The 23,234-nt window shown below is 35.3% G+C and overlaps 1 protein-coding gene across 7 annotated transcripts in view; it reads right to left on the minus strand.

The window, feature by feature from the left end:
• Nucleotides 1-384: 384 nt before the first annotated feature.
• Nucleotides 385-23,234, minus strand: part of QKI (QKI, KH domain containing RNA binding) — a 144,218-nt gene continuing 121,368 nt past the window's right edge. Inside the window, exons 5-8 of one of the 7 annotated variants that reach the window (XR_014326783.1) lie at nt 14,939-15,026; nt 13,200-13,499; nt 10,365-12,486; nt 385-6,424 (exon numbers count right to left, since the gene is read on the minus strand). Coding sequence is in view for 6 of the 7 variants with exons in the window: in XM_082855511.1 (XP_082711637.1) it covers nt 6,408-6,424; nt 10,365-10,439; nt 13,200-13,499; nt 14,939-15,026 (480 nt within the window). In the remaining variant the exon portion in view is untranslated. The other 6 variants (XM_082855511.1, XM_082855508.1, XM_082855507.1 and 3 more) reach the window with 6 other exon arrangements.

Genomic DNA, 23,234 nt, shown 5'->3' on the forward strand with positions numbered 1-23,234 from the left:
CTTCTTTGTTCAAAAAATTGATGACACTACTCCTTTTCACATAGCCTACTGGATCAAAATTTGGTCAGCACTCCTTTCTTTTTTCTTACATCTAAAAACTATATGAGAATTGTACCTGAAGTTTCCTAATTAGAAACAAGTATTTGGGATGCACATCCAACTGAGAAACATTGTAGTGAGTCTGTTTACTGATTTCCTTTTCTAATCACTGGAAATCAGGGAAAATGTTATGATCAGCTTGTAGTGAAGTGAATTAGAGCTCCAGGATGTCACATTCTTCTGCTTTCTTTTAAACAGTGTTAAAAGCACCAATAGAAACTGAAAGTGAAATGTACATTCTTTATTCTGATGTTTATAAGTGTGGTGTGTGTGGGGTTTTTTTGGGGGGGTGGTAGGCATAAGCAGCATTTTCAGCTGCAGCTGGCTTGAGAGGATGAAGCACATGCACTTTTTCCAGTTGGTTTATTGCACGTCATGTACAGTCTTAACGTGGTTCTCCATTCACATAGGATTTGGGAAGACCTATTTCAACTTTTCTATGTACAATTTCCACAAATAAAATTCTAAGTGTTTTATACACACCACTACAATATAAACCACAAAAGATATATTTGGTAATCAAAATTTCTCGATAATAGCATTTTTAAAAAAGGTATAAATTTTTTACCATGGGAGCTGTGCTTTTCCCCACAATGTGGTGTCTTTTGCCACGAAGGGACAGCAAAACTGTAAGCAATGAGAAATCCACGTTGTGTTGCTATCTGCTGCACCTACCAACTACTTCTCCTGAGAATTAATTCTTCCTCCTCCTCTCCCACCCCCTGCAATTAGTGCAGCAGAAACACAGAAAGGAGAGTACTACGCTTAGGTGAACCAGTTTGATTCAGCATTGAGTACCAGGTAGGCATATAATTTTGTTACATCTCTTCATAGCAAAGGCAGTTCAACTTAGATAATGTTATGTTAAAAAAAACCACAGATAAAATTACATGTGTGTACCAAATGAATATTTCTAAAAGTAAAATTGTCTATAATATGAATTATTTTTCCATTTTAAATAAAGGTATTAAGAAACTTGTGACAATGTTTAACAATTACCTTATGTACTTAGAAAGTTTGAGTCCAAAAAGTTTTCTGGGTGATTTCTGCTATTAAATAATGGATTGTAATTTAGCAATACATTTCTTTCTACTAAAAATGACTTGCTGGAAATGCTACAATTGCTAATTGTTATCAAGGAATGACAGACATCTTATTCCAAACACACAAACAAACCCCTCCCCCTCCCCCCAAACTGGAGAAGCCTTAGACTGCCATTTATAAGAGTGTTAGACTTAGCTGGTAAAAAAAAAAAAAGATTGATTTGGTAATGAGCAATTTAAACCTGTTATCCGCTTTTGGTGTACTAGAAAATTTAGATCCTTCATATTTATCCAGTATTTTAGAAACTTAACCACCTCCTATCTTGTGTAAACATATGCACATCTTGGCTTTATGGACAGGGTGCTTCAACTGCCCTTTTAGGTGGACTCTGCCCTACAGAGTAGGTGTATGTGAATATTGACTTTCATACTACATTTTTCCTGACATTTTGCCTAAGAAAAAAATGCTTGACTACTAAGTACATTAATTTCACCAACTTCTCGACTGAAAGCTTAACTTTCAATTGCTTTGTCAAGTACTAGTAGCATAAAACAACAAACTGCCTCTGGCATTTTATCATTCTAACAACTCGGTGATTCCATTTTTTATACTATTACAGCCTGTATAAAAGTGGGTTTTGTAATGTCATTTCTGTCTTTTAAAAATGGACTTTTACAACATAAAAGGTGGCAATGTGACATAATTATACATAAAAGTAGTACTCTTAACTGAAAATGAGATGAGACTGCATTCACAGGCTTCAGAAAGTGTGGAATAAACTGTATAGAAATTCTTCTTCAATTTCAGTGACATGGTGCCATGATGACTTGCATATTAGCAGCTTGAATGACATCTTCAGATTTTTACAGAATATATATTAGCTGTATGGCAATGTGAACTTTTACAGAGTAGCATAGTAAAGCTCTACCTAATAATAATGCATCCCCCCCCCCCACTGGAGAAACAATATATTTGATCCAAAGAACCATCTCAACTATGATTAAATCAGATGCTCTCGCTATTCTATGTATTTCATGTATGTATATATACTATGGTAGTACTTTGATTGGTTAATAGCATATTGGTGTTATGTCTTCTGTAACATGTGACTCATTTTAGCCCCAAATTTTAGAACTTTAAAATAAATAAAATGTAATTTACAAAAATAAGCATTATTTACAAATGCAAAAATTCATCCTGAGAAATTTTATTATCCAGGAGAACTATTTCACAGAACAGGAAATCCCAATATCTGTGAAATAAAAATGCACCTCAAGAGTTACACTGAAGAATTGATAAGTAGAGGTCAATTTACCTAGGTTGCAGCCAAGGAAAGCATGAAGATACTTAATAGATCTTCTTAAATTGACCTGCATGCAAAACCATGATATATATAACTTTTCAAATGCTATTTCTTCTCCCTTAAACTTCTTATATTAATGTATTCTGACTGTATTTTTAACAGGGTGAGACATAAAGCTGAGTGATGCTGTTTGACCTCCTGCTGAGGGTTCCACGAGGAGAGGCGGGTTTGTGGTTGTTGTGAACGGCTTACTCTGGACTGTCCTGAGACACAGAGCCACTCTACCTTTGGCTTTACCTGTGTTTAGCCCCTCTAACAGGAGCAGCTGGCTAAAACAGTTCAAAACGTCTTTATAAAGGTAAAATGTCCAATTAAAACACAAATCTGAATAAAGGTAAGACATCAGATTCCTTGCTTTATGTGACCATAAAATTATCTACTTATAGAAATTTCAAAAAATGGTTCAACAAAGAATCAAACTGGTTTCTTGGGTATATCATTATGACGAATCTCTTTACTCTTTATGCTGTGAGCAGACAGTGATTATTTTGGAGAAGGAAAAATAAGAAATTGTGGAATTAGTAATGCAGAGGTTGAAAGGCAAGTGGCAAGACTAGAAGAACGCCTCAAACCAACACTACTTTGTTCCCATCTCTATTGGCACCTACCTACCCCCCCACCCCGAAGTAAAAGCCCAGAATAACCAAAGCCATTTTAACAGTAGTGTGCGGAATTGTCAGCTGACAAACAACATAAAAACAAGTCACGTTATGACTATGTTATCTGTGGTCACGTTCTTCAGGGTTAGTCCAGGAATTCAAGACTTTACATTCCTTTGTCTTTATTTGTTTATTTTAATTAAACACGTAAAGGTTAATAAACAGACATAGTCCAGAGTTAGTAGGTTGGTATTATAACATTTATTAAAATAATGCTATGGGTTAATAGAAACAGCAAAGAACCAAAGAATTAAAATGCAAGCTATGTAAAATCCCAACTAAAACCCGAAAGTGTCTAATGTATTCATTCATTAGCTAACTAAAAGCCCAAGAAAGACAAGACACCCAATATAATAAAGTACTGCAAAACAATTGGCGATTTTCAGTTATCAAAATTGTGGATTTTGCATTTTTGTATCCTTTTCTCAATCAAGAAAAAAATTCTTTTTGAATGTTATATAACATACATATAAAACAAGATAGAAAAATACATTATAAACTTGTAACAATGGCTGTAAATACATTATCTTACATGTTTCTCATAGGCAATAGGTTGGTTATGATACATAGATAGCATGAAACTACTGAGATAATAAAGAATAGACAAAAATACATGTCCGCTGTACGGTAACATACAAGCGACACTCCCATCTACCCGCACTAAAAAATTACATAATACTGTCAGAAAAAAAAAGTCTTAAAAACTACATATTTTAATAAGAAATAAATTCAATAAAGAATGATAATACTGAGAACCAAGGCATTCAGAGATTTCAAAAGTCATGCTTTTTTTCAGTTGATCCAAAATTTTGTCAACTAAGTTTTCAAACGTTTGTTCAGAGCCAACATTACTCATAAATGTCACACGTTTATTTCAAACATTTACTTTCTTCCCCATAAAAGACCTTTGATAAACATCTAAAATGTCCAGGTATAACATAGTTGAGATGAAACTAGATCAAATACTGGTATCATTTTTAAACTATCACCTCAAGTGTTTGAGTGTCGCAAATTTATTCAACCAACCAAACAAAATAAAAATCAAAATGGCACAGCATATATTGTAAATAAATCAAAACAACTGTATGTGTAACAGAAAGACAAAGCAGTGGCATGTTAAACTAAAGCTAGCTGAATACAGAACAATGAATGTCTATTGCATAGTAAATAAACTGAAAACGGTTTCCAAGTGAGACAAGATGATGGAGGAGGTCACCACAAAGGTGCTTACTGAGCTTACTGCTGACCTTTGACTGTGAAGCTGTGAAGGTGTGTAAGAGGGAAGGAGCTGACGAGCTGGGGAGCCACCGCCACCTGATATCTGCCACGTCTGGTACTGAGCAGTTAATGATTACTTAAGAGTTTAGATGTCGGCTTTGTGCACAAATCGCTTCAACTACAAAACTGAACTTCGTAAGAAACTGGAAGTTTAAACTCACATGTAGTTGAGTATTATATGCACAATGATGCTAGTTTTTCACATTCTTTTAAAGTTAAAAAGGGGGCGTTGTTGGCTTAGGTTACTAAAACCAGCAGAGATGGACTACCCAGTGATCTGCTTTGGTAGAAACAAGTCCGATTAAATTTGGTTCATTTAAAAACCTTGTTTTCCAGAGTGAAAAGCAGAAAGATTCGTTTTTGTGAAAAAGGTTGCTAATATAATATTATTGCCTCCAATTAATAATACAAAATCCAATACCCCTCCCCCCCAACAAAATAGAGCTCTAATTTTGTCTGTAAAGTGGTGTTCAGATCACACATAATTTTTATTTCAGAATCCTTTGGACTAACATTAAATATCGCAATAACCAAAAGCACGCAATTATAATTTTAAAAGAATGCTTTAAACCTTACTTGCTAGGCATCAGAAAAGTTATCAAATTTTTTCACAGTATCAGATTTGGCAAATTTATATCAAGGTAACGTGGCAAAAATCATATAATTCAAACCATCAACTCATTTGTCTCCCCTCACATCTTCTTTCACATACTGGGCGACTGAGTAACATGCATTAACTTGTATTCTGAGGGAGGAGCTGATCTTACAGGACAGTTGACTAAATGACCATGAAGGAAAATAAGGCACTTTCTTTTCTTTAGACTTATTCCAATACTTAAAAAATAAAAAAAAGACAAAAAGGCTCTTTTGGTCTTTTGTTTCTTGACAACCACCGGAAAAAATCATTTCATGAAATAAAGGGTTTCTTTGTTCTTTTTTTTTTTATAACACTTGAAAGTATAAAATGCTACATTTCCAAAAATATATATTTTTTTCTGCACCAGCACCCTTGTATAGTAAAAGTATCTACTTTTTGTTCATTTGTTTCAATGCACTACACTTTATCTACAATTTCATTACATGTATACAGCAAATAGGCAAGCATGGCTTTTACATCCTTAATGATTTTTTTCTATACAGGGAGGTTTAAAAAAAATATTTGAACAGTTTGCCCAGTAATGTGACACATAATGCATGTACCTTGTTCTTGTGTATTTTTTAAAGGAGGTGTAAAATAAAGGTTCAGTCATTTTAACTCAGATATTTATCTTTTTAAAAATAGTGTTGCAGTTTTGTTCTTTGCATTACTTTTCAAAATTCCTTAAGTTTTTCTCTCATGGCACACTTCTAATACTTCAAATTTTGGCAGGCAATATAAAAAAGGCTGCAACTTCTGCCCTTTGAGGGCACTGTAGTGACTAAAGAGCATATCAAATTTTGAATACTTTTTGAAATCACTTCACCAATGACATCCCTGACCAAAGGTTCATGCATGATGCATCATCACACAGTACATTCAGAGAGCTTTGACTCGCTATGAGAAGAAAAGATTCCTAGAAGTCTCTCACAGTAACTGCCTCTGTCACTGAGTAGTTAAGGGCCATCTGTCTCCCCTTCTGAAGTGAGGCCTTCTTACCGTTCGCTTAGGGTGGGACATTAAAAGATGATCAGTGCTGTGGGATGAATTGGGCCTTATTGCTTTACTACTATTCAGTGCAGGTTCTAGAACCACTTTCACCCAAACAGAAAAAAGAAAAAAAAAAAAAACCGAAAAAAAACAAAAGCTGAGTTGGAGGACAATTTCTTTGTCTTTTGTTTGGTTAGATGGTAAGACGAACGGACAAGTGCCTCAGCTCGCTGCACTGACGACAGGCAAGCAAAGGCGATTACCAGTTAACTGATCAGCAGGCAGGCATGGTCAGGTCATCATTGGGTGAAGAGTTCAGAGGTCAGAAGGTCATAGGTTAGTTGCCGGTGGCGGCTGGGTGGTTAGAAACAAAAAACAAAAAACAAAAAAAAAAAAGAAAAGAAAAGATAGAGAAGAGATTAGTTTCAGCTAGTGACGGCTTAATGACAACATGAAAAACTAATCACAACTAATAAAAAAAAGCATGTTTAATTCTGACAAACTGATTGACACCATCTACAGAATACAATAAAAATCATGACAATTTCATATCATGATTTGAACAAATGAAGGAGAGCCCACTCCCACAAAAAAACAAAATAAAAAAAAACCAAAAACTGTTAACAGGAAAAAATAGAAATAAAATACAACTAACAACTAATAGTTAGTAGCAGTCAATGAAGAAAACTGGAAAACAACAACAATGAATAGGTTTGGTATACAGAATTCTGAAACAGTCAGTGCAGTTATCAGTATCTGACTGCTATTAAGCATTAGTATTCTCTCAGATGCAAGCATTAAAGCAACTATTAATGATGGATATGATTATTAATAACTGATGATCAACAGAAATGAATCTAAAGAAATTTAAATTTTTATGAATAATTTGGTTCAACATAAACTCTGGGCCAAACAAGGTTTCTTTTGTTCAATAAATGTTTATTGCTTTTTCAATTATTCTATTTACAAACAACATGGAATTTCTTGGCCTCATGACACAATGCAATACTAAACTGTAGTCTAGCAGTGTAGGAAACATGGGAACCAGAAAAAGGCCAGGCCTTCTGCACTAGCCAACACTTTCCAGTTGAAAATACTATTTTACACATATAGAACACTTATAAAATGCACTTGCATGTAAACACTGTAAAATCCTGCCATTTAAAATTCTATACTCAAAAAGCTCTAAGTACATCAAAAAATAGAAGAAATTTCTAATTGATACCAATAAGGCATTTTAAAACTACAAACAGCTTTCTTTATTCAATTTCAAAGCTAATACTCTGCAAATAACAATAAAATCTGACATTTCATATACATTCCTGCTTTATATTTTATATTTTAAAAGAAGCCACCTGTAAATACTATTTTCTTTTGCAAAGTAACAAACAGAACAAAAAAAATTACAGTAAAACATAAAGTAGTTCTCAAGTGGAAAAGTTATCATTCCCAATGTCCTTGAGTTGCTCCTTCCTTAATCAACCTCTGTCACATTCTGCTTCACCAAACTTGGTCCACTTAACAGTAGTATGATTTTTAAGACTCATTCAATAGCTTAATTATTTCTACTATATTCTGAGGTTTGAGAGAATTTTCTGTACTGTTGCCACTGTGACTAAGGCAGAGGAGATGTAAATGAAAAGATATTCAGTGCAAAGGCAGATTCTGTGCCACTTCATAAATCAAAACCCAGTAGGTGTAATTTCACAGAGTGTAAATGATCTATATAATGGACTGGTTTACCTTCATATAACAAAAATGCTTTCTATAGTCTATCATTTAGGATACCTTATAAATACTACAAAAATACTGTATCTTCAGTGTGACCAAATCTTCCCTGAATTTCTTAATAAGTGGAATTTTATTTAAAAACTGCTATTCCAAAATCAAAGAAGAAAATAAATATTTAACATGATGTAGTCATACCACTTCATAGGTACTCCAGAAATATAGAATCTTAAAGCATTTTTGAAATCACTTAAAATTTTGATTAAAATTGTATTAAGTTTCTTATAACAAATTATATAAATGATGGTTTTTGTAAAATTATTTAGAAAAATTCTGATTATGTTTTTTTGCGTGTGGAATACATAAACTACCATTTACATATATACCAGTAAACCTAGACTATATCCTCTGCCAAGTCCTGGCCTCCTACAGTACACACAGGTGTATCAACCGTGCAAAAGCACTTATGGTTCATCACAACTACAAAGTCAGTTGGTCTTTTATAGGCTTCAAATTCAGTTTTCAAATTATGTGTAGAGGTGGGTTTACTTTTAGTAAAGAACTAGATATTTCTCAACCATGTAGTACTCTAAATGCTCATATAGAATTACATGGTTATATGTCTAAGGGCTGAGTTTCCTTGCATTAAATGAATACTTACACTAATCTTCCCTTCAAAAGATTAAAAAATAATAATTAAAAAAAAAACCTCAAAAATAGAGAAAACAGTAGTATCATAAAATAATTTAAGTTAAGGATTTCAGACCTCTCCCTTAGACCCAGTGAGTGCATACAGTGATAGTAACAGCAGTATATGAGTATTTGTTATTTAAAAAAAAAAAAAAAAAAAAAAAGGTAGCATTTCGGTTTGCTGACATTGCATTTTTAATAAAAACAGTGACAGGACTAATCCAAACACATATAACTACAAAAGAGCCTCACATGGAATGTGCTGTCATTTCCAAATACAGTAAAATCTTCCTAATATTTTCAACTATCTCAAGGCACTGGAGTATTAAGTAGACCAGTAATTATTGTGTTAAAACAAAATTATGAGAAATCTCCTAAAAGGGGCATGTAGGGAAAGGTTAACAGAAGAAAAACTACTTTTAAATACTCTTTAGAACTGTTTTAGACATGAACAATGTGGGGGGGAAAAAGCTCTGATTATTCAAGGAATTATTTGGTTTCCTTAAATGGCAAGTTACTTAAAAAAAACATTTTTTAAAAAATTTCCTCCTTCACTAGGAGACTTTTTCTGATACACAAAGGGTGGTTTACTTGTGCATGACACACTGACACTTAACATTATCTTCATAAATAATCATTGAGCTTGGGGGTCTATTTATTGAATAATCTCTACAAGTAATATATGTATTAGTTAAAAGTCTTCAAACTAATTATGTATGATGCTATCATCAGTGTCTCTGGGAAGATTTTATTCTCATGTGGACAACACCTGTATCCAATATTTATCATCAGTATTCAAGATAACCATGTAGAACAGGTAGGTCTTTCTTAAGTTCATAAAAAATGTAGGATTGGGGTATAAATACATCACCTTCCACCACTAATATTAGAGACTCTGATCAAATTAATTAGTAGGTAATAGATGTGCCATAATAGAAACTTGTGAAAAATCCTTTTTTATCTTGCTTTGGATTCCTACCTTGTAATGACAAACTTAGAAAACAATGTCAATAAACCGAAACCGTCACTCCTCAATAAACATAAATAATTTTATAAAAGGGTCCAAGGGCATATATAGGACACAAATTACAAATGTTGAAAAGGAGAAAAATGAAGACTTATTTCCCAGTCACAGGTTAGTCAAAAAGGATTTTCAAACAGCTGGATTCATGTCACCACAGAGCTTCAAGAGATAGTTTACCTTCAGATAATATATTTTAGCAGCAAATAACAAAAATCAAAGGATCCATTTTGGTAAGAGAATGTAAGAATAAAAGGGAACTGATTTTCTGATTTATAAAAAAAAATCCAACTTCATCAAAGTTATGTTCACAGTCCTTACTTTGTTGATTTCAGCTAAGTACTTGACATGTATACCCTTGTGTATACAGTGGTTCAAGTATCTTATTAAAAAGGAAAATGGAAACTAAATCTTCAGTTTTCTCCAAAAGGACACAGGAGGCATATATTCCTTTACTTCTCTCGTTAAAGCACCATCCGCTTAGTTCATTTTGCAAAACCAACCCAAAATTTCAGAACAATTAAAAGGTAAATTTTAGCAAAAATTATTCCTGAAAAATAACTAAGGCAACATGAAAATTTAATAGCTCCCCAAAGGGACTAATTTACGTTTTAGTAGAAATAAATCATTGTACATACTAATATAGAATTTAATAAGTTAAAATATGAAGGGAGGAAAAAAAACACCCCAAAAAACCCAACCCTTAAACCTGTCAATTATTACAAATTAATTTAGAAAAAGAAAAGAAACGATGTGCAGGCAAGCAGTGATATCTCTTCCATCAGGTGTGGTGTAACAAATCTTATGGACACCCAACGCATTTCTCATAAACAAGAACTGCAGAACTAAACTAACCTCGGTCTGCGGTCACAATCCTTTGGTAAGGATGGACACGCATATCGTGCCTTCGAACTTTAGTAGCCACCGCACCTAGTTAAATTGCAATTACCAAGACAAAGTTAGAGAACATTCACAAGGGAAAAGATAACAAACATTAACAGCAGGTTTATCAAAATGGATTTCAAATGTTTGTTTACTACAAAAGTTTTCTTTTAGGAAACATGTTAAGGCACAGTAGTCTTAAAATTAACCATAATATGTTGCGTATATATGCATCTATTAATATTGCATTCATTTCAATAATCTTGGCCTTAACCTATTTTATCCATTCATTTACAATCCCAAGTTACAGATTTCATGAACTCTATTAGATCCAAACATAGTTAAGCTTTACTAGTCACATATTCACTGAAGTGCCTTTCTTGCAGCAGGACTACTTAAATAATGCCATGTTTAATACTGACAATTATTTGCTAACCTTAAGACCACTTCCAGAGTCTATCACTTAAGAAGGTTTAAAAGCAATTCTTAAAGCCTACAGATTGTGGTTCTAAACTTTGAGTCAATAAGTATGAACTGCAATGAATTAGGTGATTAGTAAAGCAAACAGTATAGTACACTTAGCAGTCAGTATACTACTATACACTCCTTTATAAATTACCGTTACTTTGTAAGATTACAGCCTAAACCAATTAATAACATACTTTTCCTTTCTATCAGTGTGCAAAAGTGCAAGTCAGTCACTGACTGCTAGGCTAAGCGTCCCTCCCACCCCCTGGAGGCTGCTGAGACTAAGCATTTGTTAAATTCAGATCTGATGAGGGTTCAGTTAAGACCGTTCTTGAATTCTTAGCCTTTCGTTGGGAAAGCCATACCTAAAGATAAAAGGAAGGGAATTAAAAATTAGTCATCAATGAAGATCTGATGCTAATACCAATCTCCTCACTACCACCAACACACATGTCTGCATCCGTTTTGAAGGGCACTGCTCATTCTAAAATAATATGATGAGACTTGATATATAGCATGCATGTTATCTGTGTGCAAATTTATTATAACACAGCAATTTGAAATATTTTTCAGTTCTCCAAGTGGTCAATATCATGTTTTACTGCTTAGGTGGCAAAGCGAGAAATAAAATTGATAATGGAATCTTGTCACTTAGTACTCATTATTATTCATCTTATGAATGTCAATAGGTATCTGTATATTTTGCTTTCAATTTTGTCAGTCTAATAATTAAGTATTATAAATAAAAATTTTCCAACACAACGAAAGCACATTGCTTTAAAATGAGAAATTTTACTGCAGTGCCTCTTGCTGTTTCTAAGCAGTAAACTGGTCCATCACCCCTTTTTTCATTTTAGAAAAACTAATCTTATGTAAGTATAATTCCACGAGGCAAAATCAGCGAGATCTTGCATTCAGAGTGCTGGAACAGCAGCTGGTGGCTAAGAGTGCCAGCCCTGCAGGAAGCCAACAGTCAAACTCCTCGAACAGACGCTGTGCGTGCAGCAGAGAGGAGCTCTGGGGGAAAGGAGCAGGCATGGGGCCACAGGACAGAGCGTTAACAGAAAGGAAAACGTAAAGGGGTTATAGGTTACATGTTATTTTAAAAATGCTTTGAGAAATATGCAACAGAAACAGGCCTCTCATAAACAGTTCTATTGTATAATTCTGACCTATAATACTTTTTACAATGATTTAGAGATAAACAGAAAACATGTACAATAAAATGTATCTGCTCATGAAACAAAAGGCACCTGAGTGCATGCACACACACAGATAACATACAGAGCATCGTGGCTTTTTTTAATTGAACAATGAATTTTCAAGTTTAAATCTTAGTGTCCGGGTTCATTAAAGACTTTCATATTTTTAGAAATCAATATTAATGCTGGGAAAAAAAGAACTTAAAAGATCAAAGTCCTAAAAGTCAACAACATGCATGCAGCACCAAGGTCATATACAATTCAAGAAAAAAGAATTCAAATTCTGTCTGGTAAAACAAAGGGGCAGCCCGGAAACAGTTTGTTCCACATTGACTGGTCGTGTTAGAACAGCTGCTGTACTCTAGTCCTTCATCCAGCAAGTCAATGGGCTGAAATATCAGGCATGACTGGCATTTCAATCCACTCTATAAAAAAAAGGCATCAGTAATGTCTTTTTCAAGCACACCACTTTTTGTTCATGTAAAACCGAGCATTTATAGCATGATCTTAATTTTCGTCTCAAATGTGATTCTAATTCAGTGACTTGGTATTTACTTCATTCCATACTGTACTACTGAAATTAAGAGTGTCTCTTATGTTTAATATTAACTAGGACTTCAAAAGAGAAAAGCTGAAGAAAACTGAAGAATGCAACTATTGGTCCCTTTCATATTTTAAGTGATCACAAATATTAGAAAACACACATCAGTTTTAAAAATATCTCAAAAAACTTTCACATAGAAGTTTAAAATTTAGCTGACAAATAAATCTCCGACACAAAAGGAATCTAAAAACTGGGTGGTGGAGCTGATGAAGAGGATAGGCCAATAGGTGGGATCTAAAACTCAGAATTGACCGCAATGATGTCAAAAATGTGAAAAGTATTTTCTGTTTAAAATGTTCATCTCAAATTTACCCAACCAAAGCGAATTTCAGTCACCAAAGTGAATCTGAATAAATTTAAGGTACAATTATTTACAGGAGGAAACCCTTATAAGAGGCTGAAATAGAACAAAATTTAGTTTTCAGTCTTTCTAATGTAAACTTGTCTCTCTAAAATGGATATATCATTTCAAAGTCTGGGGCAGCAGAAGTTATGAAGAAAAATGTCATTAACCATACAGGGAGAACAACTTACCTAATACACCGCTAGGTTCAATAGGGTACTCAAGGATCGATGTAGCTGGCGCCAACGTGTAGGGGTATTCATAGGGCGTGTAGATTAAACCAGCTTCGGGCCCTGGAGGGACTATCGCAGCAGCTGGGTGAGGAGTTCCGTTTGGCATGACAGCGGTCTGTATCTGTCTGATCAAAGGCATTATGGTAGGGCCAGCTGGCGTAGGGGTGCGCAGGGCAGCTGGCGGGAGAACGGGCGCAGGCCCCGTGATAACCCTTGGAGCGGCCTGGGCTGTGGCTGCAAGAGAAAAGGCAAGGGCTGCTACAGTGAAAGCGAAGAGATTGAGAAGGAGGCACAGGGACAGCCGAAGGCGAGACGTGGGAAACGAGAGGGCAGGGAAGGGAAGGAGAGAGCAGAGAAGAAGAAAAATAAAAGGAAATCGTTAGTACATGCGCTGGTCACACAGAAATGCCAAAGCACACCAACCAAATGCAAAACAGCTTCCCCTTCCCCAACGTGATTGAGAATAAATGTGCAAACATTAAAAAGCCACTGGGGAAAAAAAGAATGAGACCATTAAAACAGGTTATATTTACTTCATATATCGGATATATCTATGTTTTTAAGATTTCATGAGACTAATGGTGCATGCAGAAGCACAAAAAAACACTTGCATTAAAAGATGTTAAAAAATACTTGGTAATTGGAGTCCACAGAAATACAGTTTTGGTATATTTCTAAAGAGTAGCTTCAGTTACAAATGAAGGAAAGCATAATTTTCATTGTATTAACTTAGTCAAATAACCAACAGTTATTAATTTCCTGCATCTGTAGGAATTAACTTCTTTATAGAAAAAACAATACAAAAAAATGTTACATTCCTAAACACATGACTATTAATGATATACTCCGTTTCATGAGTAAATTAAAGCCAACCATTTGTAAAAGTTACCACTCTAAACACACTAGGGTGCCTATATTTGGGAAAGTTGGCTATGTCTTTAAAATTCTATTTCTTTAAAAAAAATTAGTAAATTAAATGACATCATGTTCATATGAATGATGTGTAAAACTCAGATTGTCTCAAAATATAAATTTCACATTATTTCATTTTTAAATATAAAAAAGCAATCCTCTTACAGTTTATGAAAGCATGCACAATACATATAAAGGGGAAAATAGGATTAAAAAATAGTATCATCTACTGCTCTCTGTGAACTCACACATAAAATCAACAGAGAAAAAAATACTGGAGGAAAAATGTGCAAGCAAGGGGAAAGAATAGAAATCAACAGAAGAATCACTGCATTCAGATATATTCCAAATTAGCTTTTATTTTTTTTAAAATTTTGTCCTTTGCATAAATGTAACAACACTGCATTCAGATATATTCCAAATTAGCTTTTATTTTTTTAAAAATTTCGTCCTTTGCATAAATGTAACAAGCTAGAAGTCTTAAATCTGTAAGTTAACAGAAAATTTCCCGAAACTCTTGAATTTAGAAGTTGAAATTTCATCAAAAGAATAAAAGAAAAGTTTGTAAACTCAAAACTTAGGCATGCTGGCATAAAATAAAATCAAGAGAGTGCCCTCAATTCTTGAAAGCAGTAAAAATGGGACAGTTAGTCCCATATCAAGTGACAGTTATTTCAACTCTTCACTTTGTTTAACTGTTCACGTATTGTGCTGCCAAAAGGGGAGAGGTCTGGGGACAAAACAGCTGAAACAGCTGTAGCTCTGAGCCTCAGTCTCATTCTTACGTGATTTAATGTTGGCATCTCTGTAGGTGCCATTGAGAATCGCAAGCTCCATCAGCTGCATCTTCTTCAGGCTGTCTTCTCCCTCCGCCTATACATGGAAAATACAAGAGCACTAAGCACTTGAAATGGTCCATACACATCACAGCCATATCTATGCACAAACCTTAAAATAGGTATCATGTGACTATAGCCATCTGTTTCTATCAGGGAAGAAAGATCAGGGAACCAAAAGGTGCTACACGCTGAAGCCCATTCTCAGTAATGGGATGTTGATACACAGGATACTCTCAACTGCTACCAGCTACATTCCTAAGGTAAGCTACACTGATTTATTAATGTTCTTCTAAAAAGCTTTACTTTTAAATGGAATCAATGGAAATATTAGGTAAATTAAATACAGTATAGTCTCTACAGTACCTATCACTCTGTTGAAGAGTCTAAAACTCAAATGTATTCATTAAAAGACAAAAAACAAACTGGGATTTTAAACATGTAAGATTTGACTGTGGTATGCAGGTAAGGAAATTTGTTTAATTCTCCCAAAAAGGAAAATTTAATAAAATCATAATCATAAGAATTTCTAAAATTTGTGTATATATTCTCGTTTCTTATGCCAACATCCCGCTCTCCCCTCAATTAGCAAATGCTATCAATTCTAAAGCAAATCCATCTTTAGGGGCATCTGATACACTGTCCAAGCCAAGAAAAACTTAGTAGTGAAATGGGGCACTATTAGTAATTATGCAACAGGCAAAACCCAGGGATGCCTCTGATCATCAAAATGGCCATTTCATTTACCTTGGATTTGCCCCACACCCTCTCCATTTACTGTTGTCACCCTTGCTCTTGTCATTATTGGTATATTACCAAAACTACTACAATAATGTGTTAATAGTATCTGTTCTCCAATCAATCTATGCACAATGGCCAGATTAACTGCCCAAAACAAAACTTTCATCTTAATGTTTCTTAACATTCTCACGTCTTAAAACCCTTCATGGTCTCTTGCCATCTAAAAAAATAATAATACATTTAAATTACCTATGGCCTGGCCCCAAACTATCTTCTCAAGTTAAATCAATCTATGTTCTTTACACATATCTTATATTATAAATCAAGCCAAATCACTCCGTTATTCATCTCTGTGCATATTCCTATTTCCTCCATCTTGAATGCTTCTCTGCACTCCATTCTACCCTTCATCCTTCTTTCCAAATCCTACTTCATCCCTGCAGACTTCAACCTAAGTGCTACCTTCTCAAAGGGCTATCCCTAGATCGTATTTTTCTGCCCTGAATTAGTTTGTTGTATATCACAACTACCAAGCAAAAAACAAGCTCCTAGAGAACAGAGCCTATTTCCTATTTATCACTGCCTATCTTCCCACTCATCCCATCTCCCCAAGTCATTTGCTAGGATTTAGTTTTTAAATGACTGGTATGAGAAATCTTTAACTGTATTTACAAATCTCAAATGTCTAAATCCTGCAGGATAAACTTCAGGAACAGAAAGATGAGGTTCATCCCTGAAGACGGTGGCAGAAATGGAACTATGTGCTGTTCACATATTTTATGCATTATCTAAGCCTCGGGACTTAATATTTCAAAGGAAAGTAACCCAATAATACATTTTTCTGATATAACATTGGTCCTTCTTGATTCAAGAAAGGAGCAGGTGACAAACTTCTCAGTCCTTTCCTATTACACAAAACTCTATCCCTGGCACTGTAACAGCACATGGGGCACTACAGTTTGTTAACAAAGAGAACTGCGAAGTGGACTTCTAACAAACTACAAAGAATTTTTTTTAAGGTAAGTGAAAACATCATGAAGACTGATGTGCCACTGTCGGCATGTTCCACTGCCGACTTTTCGGTAACCTACTCTGCAGTAGCAGAAAATGGAGAAGATACTCGCACTCTGTGGAATTGCTATTCCTTGATCCCTATGAACATGTACAGATGAATGAAAAAAAAAGAAGTAATATTATTTATTTGAAAGACACATTACTTGCTAATGATAAAAATAAGTAAGCAATGTCACTGGAAGAGAAGAATTAGAAATCTATTATGGGGCTTCCCTGGTGGTGCAGTGGTTAAGAATCCGCCTGCCAATGCAGGGGACACGGGTTCGAGCCCTGGTCCGGGAAGATCCCACATGCTGCGGAACAACTAAGCCCGTGAGCCACAACTACTGAGCCTGCATGCTGCAACTACTGAAGCCCATGTGCCTAGAGCCCGTGCTCTGCAACAAGAGAAGCCACCGCAATGAGAAGCCTGCGCACCTCAACGAAGAGTAGCCCCCGCTCGCTGCAACTAGAGAAAGCCTGTGTGCAGCAACAAAGACCCAATGCAGCCAAAAATAAATAAATAAATTTATAAAAAGAAATCTATTAGGATAAAACTGCATAAACTTGTCCACTGAAAACTAGTGATACTAAAAATTAAAATTTGCCACATCGTTTCAAACCCAAATCTATGTGTAACAGAATACCAAAGTAAGTATATAAACTATACTCTATATAAACAGAAAGAAAAGCAACAGGTATACCTTCAGTCACCTTCCACAAGAAAGTGGTACACGTTTGAAAACGTCAGAAAAGTAAGAAGAAATAAAGATGAAAGAAGAAGTGAGGTGACACAATGCCTCATACACAGTGCTGTACAAAGAAGAGGAGCTAGAACACGTTTTCACTGAACAGCTTCTTTCGGATAACAAAATAACCACACTCATTAGCTGGTGATGCAGTAAAACTTGGGAGGAAGGCAAAGAAGATGATGGAAGAAATACATGTGTGCATGTGCAGGGCCTGTGCATACATGTGTGTGCCTTTTGCAGGGTACAGGAAATGAAAAACTGATCTAGTGACATCAACAGAGGAGGATAAAAACCAGAGCAGCACAGCTTTCACTAGGTGGTGTCAGTGAAGTGTGTCATAATGACACAGTTGCTGGAGGCCACCAAGACTTACAAGTTACGAATTACAGTATGTACACTGAATTATATCACATTATGGCAGGCTATACTAGTATCTCCTAGCAGAACACAGAATTTAGTCGGCAAAGCTGGAATTTGAACCTGGTGGTCTCACTCCAGAACAAGCTTCTCTCTTCCATCCTCACCACTCCTACCCACTCTGCACTCACAGGGCATGACGTTATGTGTCTCAAGAGACAACTATGGACACTTGGGTGGCTCTAGTTTTGGGATATTGTGAATAATGCTGCTATGAAAATTCTCCTACAAGGCTTTTTTTGTGAACATAAGTTTTTATTTTTCTTGGATAATTACCTAGCGGTGGAACTGCTGGGTCATGAGGTAAATGTATTTTGCATGGAAAACATTACGTGAAGATTATCAAAACACTGTAACACATTTATCTTTGAAATGTAAGTTTAAAAATATAACAAACATTGATAACTTCTCTACAGGTCCACTGCCCTGCATCTAAAACCTGTGACATCAGAAGTGTTTTGAGAACTTTTCAGATTTGTAGAAAAATAATATACCAATGATTACATAACATTCCCAATGGGTCTCGTGGAATACTTCAGTAATCCAAACTATAACAAACATAAAAATACTTAAACTAAGTGGGATTAAAAAGACTATAAACACACTTTTCTGAACTTTTTGGGGTTTGCAATTATGGATGACAAATTATGGATCTGTATAAATATATATAATTTATGCATGTATAACTTAATATACAGCTATGTTATCAGCTATATTTAACAGCTATGTTAAAAGTGATAGAAATAGATCATGGTTAATATTGGATCAGAGTAACATGGTTTTAATGTTTTAAAGTAGAACAATTTATATACTGTTCTACTACCTTATTAGAATTAGATATTAGATCTTCATCATTTAAGCATTTATACTGCATAACAGATCTATGGCATTGGTACTTTATTATCTCGGAGGCTCAAAAAGATTAGGTAGCTCACCCAAGGTTATACAAGGTCACAATGCAAAACCAGCTTTCAAACCAGAGTACCTGATCCAAAGTCCTCATTACCTTCTCGTGGAAGCACTTTTTGAATTCATCAAAGAATTCACGTAAGAAATGAAGAAAATTATGTTTATTTGGTATTTTAAAATCTATAAAGTACACATTAAAAAAAACCCCACTACAACAGTGTAATTAAGTACAACGGAGCTAAAACAAATGTTTATTTCCAAATAATTAAAATGTCAACTAACACAATAATCTGAACCACTGCCTGTAATAAAAGCCCAAACTTTCCAGCTTAGCATTCAAGGTGCTGAACAACTTCTATGCAGCCCTATTTGCAAATGTTTTGCACTAGTCAAAATCATCTGTCCACTGTCCCCTAGAATATATACTTTGTGCTTTTCTGCCTCTAAGTTAGACAAGATCTTTTCTAGCAGCATGCTGCGTATGCCTCTTTTGAGAGCCCAGAGATAGATCACTGGCCTCTCCAGAGTAGCCTTTGCTAATCATTCCCACAGATAGTGATATCACTTTCCCAAATTTATGCTACTCCTTTTGGGGAAATCAATAATATAGAGCCATGTGTTATCTCTTCTTTTCTATTTTTTCATGTTGTTTTTAGGAAATTTCTTACGTGACCTGTAGGCATGAATCAACTAATAACCAATACACCAGTCTTCTTTTTGCCTCCAATACCTTGCAAACATGAACTTACTCAATACATTTAAAAAAAATGGATTCTTACTTTTCTATAAATTTGAAGTAATGAGTAGAAAAGGTTTTCCAACATTAAAGTACATGACTTAATTCACTTGGAGAACAGGGCTGAGCAAACAGTAAAGAGAAAACAAAGAGTGACCACAGTTTATAAACAGTTTTAATACCAATCATCGGCTGCATCTGCCCTGTCAAGTAAAGAAAACTCTGACAAAGAACTTAAGGACTTACACTTAAATACAGGGTTTTATACAGGACAGTGACATAACAGCATGTCTTTAAAGGCTTATTCTGGTATTTTGTGAATGGACTGTTGGGGGCTCAAGTATGATTAAAGAGACCCAGTCACAAGCTTTAATCCAGTCCAGGTGACAGAAGAAGAACTGGACTGGGGTGGAAGTAACACAGACAGAAAAAGTAAGTTAACTTGACAGGACCTGATGACTGACTAGATATAGGGGGCGAGGAAAAAGGAGACTTTAAAGAATGATGAGATTTTTGGATCAAGCAATAAAGGAGATAGTGACTCCATTTAATGAGAAGACAAAGGCTGAGTGAACTTCCAAAAGTTCTGGTTGAAAATATTATGCTTGAAATGCTTATTTTAAACACCCCAGTGGAGATGTCAGGGAGACAGCTGAATAAGAATCTGAGGTCTACTTTTCAACTTAGCCTATAAAAAGCGAGTAGAAAAATTATCTCCCACACCATTTTCAGAACATTTTTCTCCAAGATGATACAGCAATTATTAAATTTCAAGCTGACCTGCTATATGCTTTCAAATGCTGGGTCTAGAACTCTATATAGTTCTATATCTTCTAGGCCAGCTGGTTTGTTAGGCTCTATCCAAGTGAGGGGCATTAAAGTGAGAATGAAGAGCTGGCTGAGGGGAGAAGGAACGCCGCTCCCTCCGGCGCCAGCTGTTCTCAGCTCTGCACCTACCTTGCCAGGGGCAGCTGTTTGCAGGCCCCACACTCCTCTCCCGGTGCTTCTAGAATCAGCTTCGCCGAGCATCCCCAGCCCTCAGCCACAACCAGTGTAGCCACTCTTCTGAGCTACTGAGATTCTATCACCAGCCAAGTGGCACCACTTTGTCAGAGGTTCTCCCTCTGCACAGAACTTTCTCAAAATGTCTTAAGATCTAATAACAGTACCATTTTCTCTCTTATCTCCCAGCCCTGGTATAATAGCTGCTTCCCGGAGTTTCTAAATCTGAATTACACTCTTATCTCCTTTCTCCGTTTTTAGTTCTCAACACCCACTTAACCAATAACTTTATTAATTCTCTGTTGAAATACCTAGTGTGGTTTCTGTTTTCCTGATAAAGAATTGGCTCCCCAGCACTGCTTCATCAGAATCTGAATTTCCCCGCCTGGCATTTATGGCCACATCAGCTTCCTCTCCTTTTATATCACCAACTTCATTCTGTGTCAAAAATCTAAGTACACTCTATGATGATCTGTTATTTCTTTAGATTATTTAAAGGTTCCTTGATTCATGTTCCTTCCTTTTCCCAGTCTTCACTGTTCAGTTAACAGAGGCTAATGAGCACCTACTATGATGCAGATACTCTGCTAATGAGTCCAACACACCAAAAAAATGATATTCACAGATCGAAGTACATTAGAGAAATTCCCAGAATCGTTACAGAAATTCAGTATCGAAAAGATGTATCGGAACTGCTATACTTAGGTGGAGAGGCAAAGTCAAATTAACGTCATTACTTCACTTGGGCAATCGAGCCTGCTCATCTTTTACAAAGCAAGCCCTTAGTTCAAATAGTATGCAAAAAAGGCCGTTTCACTGAAAAATCCGTGGGTCAAAATGTTAGAGACACAGTAAAGGGGAAAGAAATCTTGTCATGTATTTTTCTATTTCCCATTAATTACACTATGCAATATACTCCGATTTAATCACAATACCTGGTTCAGCAGCAACAACTTAACACAGATAAAGCAAGGTAACGCAGAGAAAAAGCATGAGGCATTTTATTTAATCAGAAAAGCTTAAAACACTCAAACACACACACTCACTGACAAACACATATACAAAGCTCCATACACTACATAAACTACATTTTATAAAACTAACAAACACTTTTACCTTAGGGTAATACATTCTGTCTTTTTTTGACAAGCTATAAACAGATTCATCTCAAAGCAGTGATGATCTCGGAAAAGAAAAGCCACGTCTACTAGAAAGCATTTATTCCTTTCTATGTGAAATATAGTATGATACAATTTGAAATATTTTTTATAGTAAGCTTAATAGAAATGACAAACTTTTGAAAGATTTCTATGATCCACAACTCAGGCTACATACTAGTATTAGTAATAAATAAATAATGATAGTAGATATAAATAATGATAGCAGATATAAAAATAAACATAAATAATGATAGAGCCACATCATTATTTTATAGGAAAAAACAAAAGACCTCTAAAGTTGACTGTATTGTAGGTGGACTTTATCAAACTATATGGCTGGGGCAATAGAAGAAAGGATAACTACAAATTGTGAGCTTAAGAGAGCCTTATCCTATAGCAGAAGATGAAGAGTGAGAACCTGAAGACAGGGTCTAAAAATCTATTTGCTGTGAGAGGTATACAAGAGGAGTAGGCAAAAATATACTATGACAGAAGCTGACACAGGGTGTAGTGGAAGACCAGATGAAAAAGTATGGGGAAAGAATCACAAATCACTTTAAGGATCTGATGATAACCACTGACTGTCTAGAATACATACAACGGTATACAGACAAAATGTGATGCACAATTGTAGGGGGTTAACCATGAGAACTAAACTCACCTATGAGTATCTGTGTTAGAACTACTAATTCACCCAAATGGTCTTGAAAGACTTCCAGTATAATGTCAATCTTCTACAGGGACTCTTTAAAGTAACCCATTTTTCACTAGGAGATATTCATTATATTTCTGAGCCATCAAGCACAGTCTAATGACCTCAAAGGAGAGCAGAGGCAGAAAGCTACTTGGTCCTTAGAGCAATCTGAAGTCACCGATGCCAGTTTTCCTTATATTCAAACTATTTTTGGATATAATCATTATGGTGACACACCTGAGGCCTTTAATTTTGGTGGACTCCCACCTTAACTTTTTTTCTTTGTTGCTTCATAAGCTATCTAAAGGTATACCTTCATTATAAATAGTTGACTAAAACTTTGAACTAAATTAAGGCCAAGGGAAAACAAAGCAGGGAAGGCAGAAAGGTTGGTAATTTCTTCAAATGCCAGCTGGCAGCATCTGACCTCTCTGACGCACAGGAGCAGCAAAGGCAGTGAAGGCAGATCAGACTGTCTTTTGCACTATAATTTTTGTTGCAGATTGTCGAGACATTTATCAGTTTTCCTTGGTCGGAAAAAAATAATTAAGCTAATTAAGTATTTCATTTTTTAAAAGACTTTTTCCCCCTGGGATTTGAGTAACAGTTTCTATTTTATCTGTTTATAAAGAATTTAACCTTCCTTACCTCATTTAATCCTCTTGATAACTCTGTAAGGTATATAACACAAGTATTATCTCTTCCACTGGCTGTACTTTAGGGTAAAATTAAACAAAAGATAGGAATTCAGCTGCCATGTGAAAAAAGCACTTGAATACTT

Source organism: Leucopleurus acutus (assembly GCF_964270905.1).
Source record: "Leucopleurus acutus genome assembly, chromosome: 15".
Lineage (NCBI taxonomy): Eukaryota > Metazoa > Chordata > Mammalia > Artiodactyla > Delphinidae > Leucopleurus > Leucopleurus acutus.